General features: G+C 43.4%; 1 protein-coding gene across 10 annotated transcripts in view; it reads right to left on the bottom strand.

Moving 5' to 3' along the window:
- Positions 1–12076, bottom strand: part of EPHA5 (EPH receptor A5) — a 194012-nt gene that overhangs the window by 35814 nt on the left and 146122 nt on the right. For 5 of the 10 annotated variants that reach the window (XM_064711003.1, XM_064711008.1, XM_064711010.1 and 2 more), the window contains one exon: positions 8896–9001. In XM_064711003.1, the coding sequence (XP_064567073.1) occupies positions 8896–9001 (106 nt within the window). The remainder of the gene's footprint in view (positions 1–8895; positions 9002–12076) is intronic. The other 5 variants (XM_064711004.1, XM_064711009.1, XM_064711013.1 and 2 more) reach the window with 1 other exon arrangement.

Here is a 12076-nt window from a genome sequence, read left to right as displayed (position 1 = left end):
TTGTGAGAGCATTCAGCCTAAATAAACTCGAAATATGGTGAGCTGAAAGGCACTCCATGCAGTCACAGCTTGCCTTTGAAGGCTGCTCAGCCAATACTTTATTCAGACTATGGGTTTGCCTGGCATCAGTTCTCAACCCAATGCTGGCTGCTGCACCTCAGTATTTGCCCTTTATTCCTTGTCAGAGAACTTGCACGCACAATTTTTCTGTTACCAAATCTATTAAGATAGTTCATCCTGGAAAAGAACATAGTGCAGAAGAAACAACAGGAAGGACTTCAGTACGAGCAGGAGCCCAGTGGTGCAGGTAAACTCAAATTAAAGTCAGCTGAAGATCTCTTCATTTCTCCTCAGTCATCACAAGAAGTCATTCTTGAAAAAAATCCTGTGCACATCAGATTTTTATACAGTATGACTTACAATGCCTAAATACATTAAAATCGTTTATTTAGACAAAATTAACATTCTACAACTGCATTGCCTTAAATTATGATGCAAAATAAATTCAGGCATGCAATGATTTACAGAATTATACACTGGATTATGTGCTTACTTAAATTAAAACTGGTGAAGAATGTCTTCTAAGCTCCTTTTGCATCAGCAAAATAACTCGCTAACATTTTCTAAACAGCAATGCCAATATCTCTAACTATAATTAACAATATTTTCTATTTTCATAATGCCCCAGCTTGTTCAGTCATACTAATATGGAAGGAGATCAGCCTTCATTAATCCACTCCGTAGATCCAAGTTAACACCAGAGATCCAAAACTCAAAGGTACACAAAGGGAACCCAAGCACTAAATATCTTGAGTCAATTTTGCCATTTTCTTCCTTTAACCCTGCAGGATCTGAGCGCAGGGAACTGGTGCATCTCCAGAAGATGAGTTTGGCTGTGACCCTTTAGATCATGTTTCAGCCTGGAGGTCCCTTTCCCCCTGGCATTTTCTAATGCTGCTGCCACCAGACCTTCCCACACCTCCACACCACTCAGCATGCCAAGTCAAAGTTTTCCAAACAACTGCTCAATTAACATGAAAAGCAACCACTTCCTTAAAATGAAAAGAGCTCAACGCTTCCCTGAACAAAGAAAACTCTTTAAGAGCTCATCAGCAACAGGGCTGCTCTTAGAGTAAATCAGTTCCCTGTGCTGAATCCAGATCTCACTCTTTATACAGAGTAAAAACGAAATGTTCAGGTGCAAGAGAAATGTACTTCAGTGTAGCCTTGCCCCTACAAACCCATCAGCTGTGCACTTGTGGTCAAAATACTCTGAGGTTTAGCATTAGGCGAAATCTAAAGTGCTTAGAAAAAACTAAACAGGATCAGCAGACAATAAAATTCACTTTCCGGTCCACGGAGCACTTGGTTAGGTAAGTGAACTTACTAATTGCTCTCAACAGTCAGGACAAAGGAAGATTTACTACTTGAGTTAAAAGGATGGCTTGATTTGGCAGATAAACTTCAAAATATAAAAATCCTGAGGCAAGTAAAACCAATGTTAAACTCAAGCAAAGCCATCATGCATCTTGTGGCCACTGGATTTGGGTGCCTGATGGCTTCTAGCAGGGGCCCAGCTCCCATCTCCTTCTTTCCTGCAGGGCTTTCTTAGTCTAAAAACTGAGGAGCTGAAGGCAAAAGCCTTCCAGACAAGATCAAATGCTATGGGTAAGACTGAAATGCTTTTTAATGAAATACAGCCAGTCTTCTCCAGGGTTTTAGATCTTTAGCCATCAAGCTGACCTATACTGGAGAGCAGAGTTGAACCAAGCGCTGCATACATCAGTTTTATCTGCAAAGTCTCCTCCAACCTCACTGAATCAACCAGCAAACTATGAGGGGAGCTAGTGAGGGCTGCTACTGGTCAGGAGCCCCTCTGATCTGCTGCAGGAAAACAGATGACATGTCCATGTAACAGCAGAAATTACTGAGAAAACACCTGCAGTGTTAAATCCCCTTGGCTGGGAAAGAACAGGCTCTGAGGCAACACCATCTCCAAAAGCCAAGCTTGCTTGAAACGAGGTGTGACACCTGCTTCTAGCCCTGCCTTCAAGGAAAGGGCTGCAGATGGGAAAGGAAACAGCAGAGGAGCCTGCAGCTGCAGTGACACCTCCAGGAGCTCTGTGCCCTGCTGGCACTGCCCTGCTCCCTGGCCAGCCCAGCTCTGCTGCTTTCAGCTATCTCAGGCACACAGAGACAACACTCCTCTCCTAGATAAGGTCACCCCCACAAAGCTTATGTGCTTTGCAAACCCAACTGTCCAGAGCACAAACTTTAATAAACCTGTGCGAGGAGCACTTATCAACACCCTTGGCATTGTTTCAAACCCTGGGCTTGGTTAATGAAATGTATATATATCATGGGCCCCAGCAACTGTGCCTGCAATTAATGTAATTAATTTACCACAAGTTTGCAGATGACCCAGAGAGCATTTGGAATTAAACTACATTTTTAATGGCTCGATAGAATTCAGAGAGGCTCTGCCATATATAGATGTGGCTTTTAAGAGTTATAAGCTGAAGTCTTGGAATCATGATAAATGGAAGTCTCATTTGTTGCTTTTAATAAGCTGTTCTAATGGGATGTTCTTCAGAGGTTTGCAATTAGAGACTGAAATACTTGAGGGTGCCTGGGAAGATTTTTCTAATCCTTCATACAGCCTTGAGTGATGGTAATGATTGCTTCCTGCATCTCCAGGTCAGGAGGCCAGCTCTACACCTAGCAATTCCTGAGTCAACATGCTTGCTCTAAACATCAGAGAAGTGCCATTACACACTGTGAGCTGCTAGGAATATATTCCCACTTTGTCCCAAAATGTACGAATGTTTAAGGAGTCACTTGCTCTTCCTGCTGAGCTATCCTGGCTCATACATTAAAGTGTGTCTCTGCACTGTTTGAGAGAAACTGAGAATGCAGAAGGCCAAGCAGATGACAGCTATGCAGTCACTATGGGGAAGGAAAACAATGTCTTCAGGGAAAGGAACTGCACTTGGAAAGACCTCTGGCATTATACTTTCCTATTTCTAAGACATAAAAAAGCAGAGATAACCTTTTTTCTAGGTAAGAGGCCAAATGCTGCTACATGGTGAAGACCCAGAGGAGGTCACACTTCTGATTTCAAAGCAAAGTGAAACATCCACATATTCAGAAGTGCAGAAGGACAAGAGTCTGACTTCCTTCTTCATTCTCTACCTGCTCCACAGTCAAGAGAAGACACTGTAAAATCCCACTTTCAAAGACTACATACACAAGGGGTGCTGAGCAGAAGCCTCCAGCTGCTACAAATTCCAGCTTGAAGGGCAGCCCAGTTCCCTTCTCCACGGGGAAACAGGACTTGCACAATGCCATCAAACGAATCCCCTGCAAGAAGGCGAGGAGGTTTCATCACTTACTGCTGCACGACGCCCCATTCTCCCTGCTCAGACAAAGCTTATGCTGGTTGCTTATCTGCTCATCACAGTCCTTCCAGCCCATTCCCTTGGCTGCTGCCAGAGGAACTCAGAAATAACTTGGAGCTTAGTTACAGATTGGGTCAGCTCTCACCTTCTGTCTGGGCCAAAGTCATCCAAAGGCAGGTTAGCCTGGGTCCTTAAACCCATCTCGAAACTGCAGAGCACAGACTGCCTTGAGCCTGGCAAGTTTGCACAAAGCCAAAAAGTGTTTAGAGTAAAAGAGGAATGCGGTGTTGGAGCAGCCACATTGGACAAGCTGATCTTGACAGGATGTTAGAGATGGGTGCTGCAGGCAGCAGAGTTCCACACAGGCCCCAGGAAGGCCTGACCCCGTGCAGAGGGGGCTCTGGAGCACTCTCCCTTCAGAGAGCTGCACTGTGCACCAGTGCTGCTCCTCCCTGGGAACATGTCCCAGCAAAGAGGCTGCTAATAGGATGGAAGTAGTGAAAACCTTGACCCCAACAGAAGCAGGACCAGATCCTGCCTGCTCTTGGGTGGATGGGAATTTTGACTTGGCAGAGCAGTAGCTTCCTCAACAAAATCCTTCCTCTTGTCAGGTGAATCGTGGGGAATATTTGGCAGTAGCAGCATAATAAAGTGGCTATAAATCACAGGAGACAATGTCCTGCAGGAAGAAGGAAGAGCAGGCAAGAATGCAGAGATAAAAATCCTTTAAAATGTCCCAACGAACAAAAATTGTGACTCATGCTGGAAAAATTCTCTATGAAAACCATTATCTATAGACTGTCTCCCATTTCCTACGGAAATATTGAAAAAGCAAACTATTTTAAGCCCTGACACAACCTGGAAAATAGGATGGGGGGAGGCTGTGGAAAATTTCATCCATTTTGACCTTCCACATCACAGAAGGTTGTAAACACTCTCTCAGGACCTGGGATATAAACCACAATCTTTCACCCTCTCTATTCCCTGAAAGCCACTTTTTAACAAGATGCACATATTTGTGTCCAGAAAGTAGCCCTCTGCCACCAAAGGCACAGATATTTAAAAGTCTAAATCAGCCAGGGTCAAGGATGGATACGCTGGTGTAAGAGCCTCTAATTGCCAATACCCAGGTGGCAAGATTTGTCTTTGCTTTGTCTTTCAGAGGCTAGCTCCTTGCCAGAAGGAGACTTTCTATATATGCACGACACAGGGTGAGGAGGAGTTTTTTGCTGCTTCAATTTTTTTTTCCCCTAAGTTCTATGAAAATCTCCCTCTGGTTCTTTGGAAGATCACTTGAGATGGAAAGGTCATCCATAATGGGTAGTTGGCTATAAATGCAGATGCACAGTTGACTTGGCTGTTTTGAACAGCTTTTGCAAACATGCACAGCATTGACCTAATATCTTCCCCACTTTACTCTGTAAAAGCTCATGCTTTTGTTCAGTGCTATGAAGTTTGAAAGCTTGAGGGACTGGAGGGACCAGCAGTCTCTTAACACTGACCCTAGGACCTTGTCTGTTTTGCAAAGAGGGCTGGATTTGAAGGACAAAAGAGGGGTACTGCTCTGGAGCAGTTGTCTCCTCCCCATACTGCTGAAAACCTGGCTCTTGACCTCAGTTTGTAGGGAGAAAGAGACTGATACCACAAAGCAAAAACTGAGGCACTTTACTGCTCCCTGTGAGATAGAGTGCAAAGATCTTTGTCACTGGACTGTCTGACACAGACTTTAAAACAAAAGTCAGTAATGATTTTAATACATACTTCAGTCAGGAACAGTAATGGTAACAGACATCTAATTCATGCATTGCTAGGAAAGCAAAATTTATAGATTTGCTCTATCTGTAAAATGCACAGCATTTCTGAGAACCATAATCCCAACAAAACAGAGATAATAACAACTCTGTGTTCTTTAATTAAATACTTGTAGCTGGTTTAATAATAGATTTTCAATCCACTTCTCTTTTTTATGCTGAGACAACTACAGTCTGATTTAGTGAATCTCTTTGATTTGTAATCCCAATTGTTATATTATTAATATGTCCTTGATGCAAGGAGCAGGATAACTTTAAAAAGTGATCAGTTATTTGGCTTGGCATTTATGACCTTGGTCAGAGGACGTGTTATTTACAGGAAGTTTTCTGGAGCATCTGCAAGTGAATCAGCTCTGAAATGCAGCTTAATTGTTTAGGGCAAAGCACATTTAGTTTCAAATTCCCAGGAATCTCCAGCTTCAGACGCAAAGTGCATTTCCACAGATGGACGCTGACATGTGGAAATGCCACCACGGCTACTGTTCAGCTGACCTTTGGTTAGGGCCAGCTGCCAACGGGAAATGCCAAGCTGTTACTTACATTCATTCAAAAGAGGCCAGAAAACTGCAGAGACCTGAAAGCAAAGAAAAGAGGACAGAGGTGTGGCCCTGCCTTTGGGAGCCTAGCAAAAAATAACAGACTCCAGCAAACTCCTCAGCCCTGTGACTGAAACTCCTCACAGAACTGCCAGGAGCAGGTCGACATTCACCTCGCGCTGCAGAGCTGCTCTCAAGCCTCTGCTTGCTGCAGCCTGGGACTGGGGAGGAGAGGTGCAAAGAGGTGCCATACAGCATCCTAGGGAGGAGGAGTATCCTGAGGTATCCAGGGCTTCTCAGGAACCTGGGAGCACCCTGAAGCCAGCACAAAGCAGCCTGTTTTCAAGAGCAGGCCAGGCTATGTCTTCAGTGCTGCAGAGCAAGATGGTTTTTCTCCTTCTCCAGCTCTCTTACATCAACAGAAAAGACAGAGCCTGGGCTTTGCACAGCTTGCTTGGTGTGGCAAGCAGTAGTGATTCCAGCTGGAGTTCAAAATAGCTGTTTTCCTAATAGCAAATACAGGAAAGAATTTGGAAAGAAAATGCAACCCCCCTAGAACCAGGCACTGGAACAACACAACCACTCCAGAGGTTTAATAGGAAAGCATCTCCCAGAAACAGGTTAACTGCTTCAGAAAGGGATTATCCCATGACTTGGAACATGTTTATTGTCCCTGCTGTCACAGCAGGAGAGTTAGTCCACAAATTGTCTTGAATCCCTATCCAAGGCAAAGCAGCATGAGTAACACATCTCCCTGGCATCTCTGCTTTCTTACAAACCAGAGCAATCTCTTTGATTTGTTTAATTTCAAATTGTCTAACATCTTTCTGGATTTTTGGGGTTTACTTTGCTGTTCTCACACGTCACTCAATGTACTAGATGGGCTTTAAAATTCATGGGAAGTCAAACTGGCAGAGAAGTCCTGTGGTTTTGAAGCCAATTTTCTGATAATGGACCAAACTTTGGTGGGGGAGGCTTCTCCACCAGTTCCAAATGAAGGACTGTGGGTTTTTTCAGTTAGGGGAAGGGTTGAAAAGATAAAAATGGATGAGAAGTTCAGCTCCTTGTGCCTACCCTTTCCAGACATCCAGCGTGGCACCATGGAGAATGTTCCAGAAACCTGCAGCTGCCCTGGGGTCCACAGAGGGAAGTGTGGGTACAAGGTAGGGGGGTTAAGGTAGCAGCAGAGGCAGCAATAAAACTCTAGCCAAAGGACACAAGGGCTTTCATAAGCATGCCAAGAGATAAAGAGCTAAAAGGAAGCACATCCTGGAAAGCACATTAGGCAAGAGAACAGAAAGATGTAACTAATGAGAACTGCTGACAAATGGCTCAGGGTTTGCAACTGCTTGCTGAGACTAGAGAGAGTAGCAGAGAAAAGGAGACTTGCAAAGGTACACTCTCCTCAGAGGGGTACTGAGCCCTTGCCAGCAATTGTGGGAGAGCAGGAGGTGCTGACAGCCACACAGTTCTGATTCCCTACGGCCACAGAGGGATGTACATTCCCCAACCTGTCACTCACCCCCCAGACCCTTCCTTGCAGAGGGGCCAGGTTACATCCACAGCTTCCCTACAGTCACACACACATCTCCTGTTGCACCAATACAAGAACACACCCGGGCTGGGGGAAGCCAAGGTTCACATCCACCTGCTCTGACTGAAGAGGAACTTCAATCACAACCTCTAGGCTTTAAGGAGAGACTTGAATCCTGTCTAGAGTGTTCAGAGCCAAGTCTTCTGACTACAGCTTTCCTGTAGGCCTTGGTGTGAATTGCCCATTGACTCACCCCCCTCCCTCTCTGCTGCTGCATGCCTCTCATGCAGACAGGAGCATTTACTTTTCCATTTTTAAGCCCAACAAGTCACTCAAAGCAGACAACAGGAGCTCGAACAGCTGAGCTGGAAGAGACTGTCAGTCTCTGACCTTGACTGGAGATGAGTCTGGCAGCACACTTACCTTTCAAGACAGGAAATAACTGTGTCCGTGTCCTTCCACGGATGCCTTATGCCTGGGGACAGAGTTGCTCAGCCTGGCAGGATTTCACTGCTCTGCATTTGCAGACTGGCACCTTACCTTCTCTGGGAAATAAGACCCTCAACCAACAAATTCAGTGCAGTTCCTCTGCATCTGTAACATCTCCTAATGTTTACAATATCCTGTAAATTACAGTCACCTTGCTAGACCTGAGGTTAGGACAGACCTGTATCATAAAAGCAACTGTGAGCTGATGGGTACCTTAGAAGCATAAATGTTTATTTTGCACTGAAAACAAATTCAGCCTTATCAGTAGATGTACTTCACAAAGCTTTTTGGAGTACTTCACATATGCATGGAGGATGTTGCATTGTTTGACTACTGCCACTAAAAAAAGGTACTAATATACATGTAGAATATGAAAAAAGTGCCTTCCATGCTGGCTGCCAAACAAGTTTTATGTTGCAGTACAAACTTTTCCTGATACAAGCCAGATTTTGCCCCAGTACCACAATCTCTTGTTCATCAAAAAATTCCATCAACTTCCATTAGAGTTGTCAAAGATGGTATAGTCCAGGCTTTCATCACTTGCCTATGTTTAAGCACATGAGAAGTCAATGGGAAGGTTTGAGGCAGAGTGTCTCCCTCTGCGGGGGAAGCTCTCTGTATGATTTACTAATGCTTGGGGGACACATTAGTATCGTACGCATGAGAAATGAAATCCAGATCTGACCAAAATATGGGGCATTTGGCCATTTTAGTGGCTTTATTCTCATTTTCTTTACAAGCGTTTTCCTGAAGTTTTCTCCATGAGCAAAGTCCATTGCAAGCTCTGAGTACAAACATATGGAGGTGAAGATATTTTACCTGTAATAAAATGTTCTGCTTATTTTTAAAGGAATGAGAAAACAGTCCTGGGAGAATCAAGTAAAATAATCAGGGCCAGCCCATACACAGATGAAAATCATTGGGAAGTGAACTACATCTGTGAGAGCGCCTTTGTCATTCCTGCTTGTCCAAACAGATCAATCAGCCCACCCTCGTGCTGTTTTACAGTGCTACTGCTTGACAGCTTTGTTCACATGCTGCTTTTGCCTAAATCACACTAATCAGCTGGTCAGATAAAAGTTATTGCAAAAGTTGAAGAAGTATAAATACACAGCTTCTTCTCTTACCTTCCGCTGAGAAGGAAACCGATAACAACAGCCAGCAGAATGACTCCCACTGTTACAGACACAACAATTATAGGAATCTGGCTCTGGTCGCTGGATGCAGCTACTGCTGAGATGAGAAACAGAAAATGGAGATTAGGGTTAAGATGACAGTCAGCACTCATATGAGTCTTTCTAGTGAGGCTGCCAGCAAGGTTTCAAGTCTTACCAGTTTGTTTCTTCTTTTACGGTTTGTGTTTTCCCCTTTTGCTGTCTGTTTCTAGTTTGGAAAGGATATGGGTGGAAAGGAAACTAAACCACATGCAACACTGAGCCAAAAACCCAACAAGATTCCATCTCATTGCTCAATTCAGAAACCAAAGCATTGCAGGATGCAGCCTTCGAGTTTGTGAACTCAAGTTTTTCTCCCTGAGCTAGCTGCATTAGAAATCAGAGATAAAAGATGAAAACCCAACAGGCTCTCATTTGGATGAAAACTCAACAGTCAGAGAGAACATTTATGGAATGTTATTGCTAACAGACACAAGAAAAATCTACAAGATAAAAAGAATTACCTGCACTTCAAGAAGCTATAAAAAATTATAAACTAACCTCTTTGTGGCATCTCTATCACATGGCTGTGAAGTGTCCTCTGTAAAACAGGAATCTGCTAAGACATGTACATTGTTTGGTCTTTTTATTGGCCAAAACTTGAGGAAGCAAAACTCTTCCAGTCTGTGCTTGTAAGGAGCCCTCCTGCCAAAAGGCAGGAGACTAAACTGGTGATAAAGATGCCAGCAGAAAGGTCAGGAGATCTGGTTGAGAACTGACTTTTGACATGGGTCAAATAAGAGCAGGTGACCAAGCTCCTGTAGGCTGTAAAATGGAAACGCTAATACCACTTGTATCTTGTTTATCTGCCCTACTTGGCAGGGGAAGGAGCCCATTTCCCCCAGGGGTTTGTATGTGGGGCTCCCCAAGCACAAACCAAAGTCTCCTCACCTTGCCCTCTTTGCTGCCAGCTTATTTAACTGCAAGCATATAACCCCCCCAGGGTACAAACCTCACATCCTCCCTGCAAAACCAGCTCCCTGGCACAGGAACCACTGCTCTGTGGGGGAAAACCTCATTATTGCTCTTAACCTCGTGCCAGCCCAGGATGAAGTTCCATGCACCCCAGAGAGCAGCAGGAATTGATTGCGTACTGAAGAAGCCTTTAACTAAATGATTGAACGAAAAAAGGGTCCTTAGCACAGGATTAACGTTATGAAGGCTATAAAATAACTGAATATAGTTAATTGTTAAAGGAAAGGAAAGACAGAAAGGTATGACATTAAACACTGCACTGGGCTTCAAGCAGCTCTTCATATGGGAGCTCTCTGGTGCTTAACCTGCTACAGCAGAGTAAGTGATTTCAGAAGGATTGGTCCTGACACAGTAAATATTTCATGCTAACTGCTCCAATCCCCTGCTATCATCCAGAGATTTTATTAGCCTCACAAAGTTATGGGGGCTCCTTAAGATGGTGTTTTACTGCTTTCTTGACAAAATAATTAAAAAGAAAAGCATTTAAAGGAGAACATTAAGCAGTGATTGGTGGTTTTCTGCACAGCTCAAGGGATGGGGAAATGAGATAAATTCTACTGTGATCCATGGCAGATGAAAAGCCTGAACCCATAAGCCAAGCTGGGGCTTGCTGCCATTCAGTCAGGGACACACACACACATCCCCCCTGCATTACCCCTTCCCAGCTTGGTGATATGTTCCTACTCCTGCCCAGCAGGACCAGCTAGATTAGCTCACCAATCCAGCCAAAATCCAGCTCTTTGCAAAGATAGTTTTTGGGGCTAGATGAGCTTGGTGGCATTTGGAAAGGATGAAGCAACAAATGGATACACCCAACAGCACCTTCTACTCAAATAAAAAAAATTCTGCTGAAAATTGAAGCCCTGGCTGCTTTGTGGTGCTTTGCAGAATTGCACAAGCAGGGTAATGTAAAAATTCCCAGAACCTGGAAAAAGAGGGAAGTCCAAAACAGCTTATGGCTTTCCTCCATTGCATTTCTAGGGCTGTTGTTGCATAATTCCTCCAAATGTATTGAAGATAACTACAGAAACCTTGCGAACTGGAAACAAAACCTGTTGCTCAGTCCAAACTACTTGGAAATTGTTTTTGTTTCTCAGAACAGCCACTGAAAGGTTTTCATCTGTGCTTGAATAAAAATCATTTGCTTTGGCTCTAACAAGACGTTCAGATCTGTACTCTGATCTAGCAGTGAGATTTCGATCTGTGCTTGCTTCCAAAATCTCCAGGATGTGCAGGAAAGCAGTGGGAGTCTGGTCACACTCCTGACACTAATATTGACTTTATGTAGGGCTTTGGGGAAAAAATGCTTTTTATAAGGTTTTAAATGTCAAATAGAGCTGCATTTTGCAAGATACTGAGGCTTACATTGTATTTCAATCCAATTAAGTGTTAAAGTACCTGGTTAAGTCTGGCCTCAGCCAGAGCTTGAGCCCAACAGATGAACAATTCCCATTCCCAAACTTGGGACAATGTAGAAGGTATTCCTCTGACTATACCAGCAACTCCTCAATATCAGAGAAGTACCTATTCCTCTGCCTTTAAAATGTAAAAAAGACTGGGATGTGGGTAAAATGACCCATAGAATTTCTAGTGTTTAAAAGTATTTCCACGTGATATCCTTCAAAAGTCCTGATTAACACAGATACTTACATGATGGGCTTGATGAAAGTGCCATTATTTTTGGACCAGGATCATAGGTAAAAGATCAAATGTGCCTATATTTCATGTGTTACCCATTAATAGACCAGAGCACTATTACTCAAACAACTCTAAGCTAGAAACTTTCCAATTGAGAAAAACTATACACAACAATTTTTGGCATAACGTGATTTGGTTGCTACTTATAGAGCACAATTAATGGTTAATACAATAAGAAATACATTAAATACACTGTCCTTACTGCATTAATGTTTGCATTGTGATGCAATTTTCACTGTATTAGCTTAATCTCTGGCTCCACAGCTACATTTGCACATGTATAATGACTCCTTGAAAATCTATTACGACTTCAAAGGCAGCATGCACTGAAAAGACAACTTGGCATCCCCTCCTCAAAGATGATGAATTTTAAATAAACTGAAGTAACAGTAATCAAAGTATTTATGAATTTAAATTTCCA

The sequence above is a fragment of the Zonotrichia leucophrys genome, chromosome 4, assembly GCF_028769735.1.
Source record: "Zonotrichia leucophrys gambelii isolate GWCS_2022_RI chromosome 4, RI_Zleu_2.0, whole genome shotgun sequence".
Lineage (NCBI taxonomy): Eukaryota > Metazoa > Chordata > Aves > Passeriformes > Passerellidae > Zonotrichia > Zonotrichia leucophrys.
This window is presented reverse-complemented; position numbering and strand designations above follow the sequence as displayed.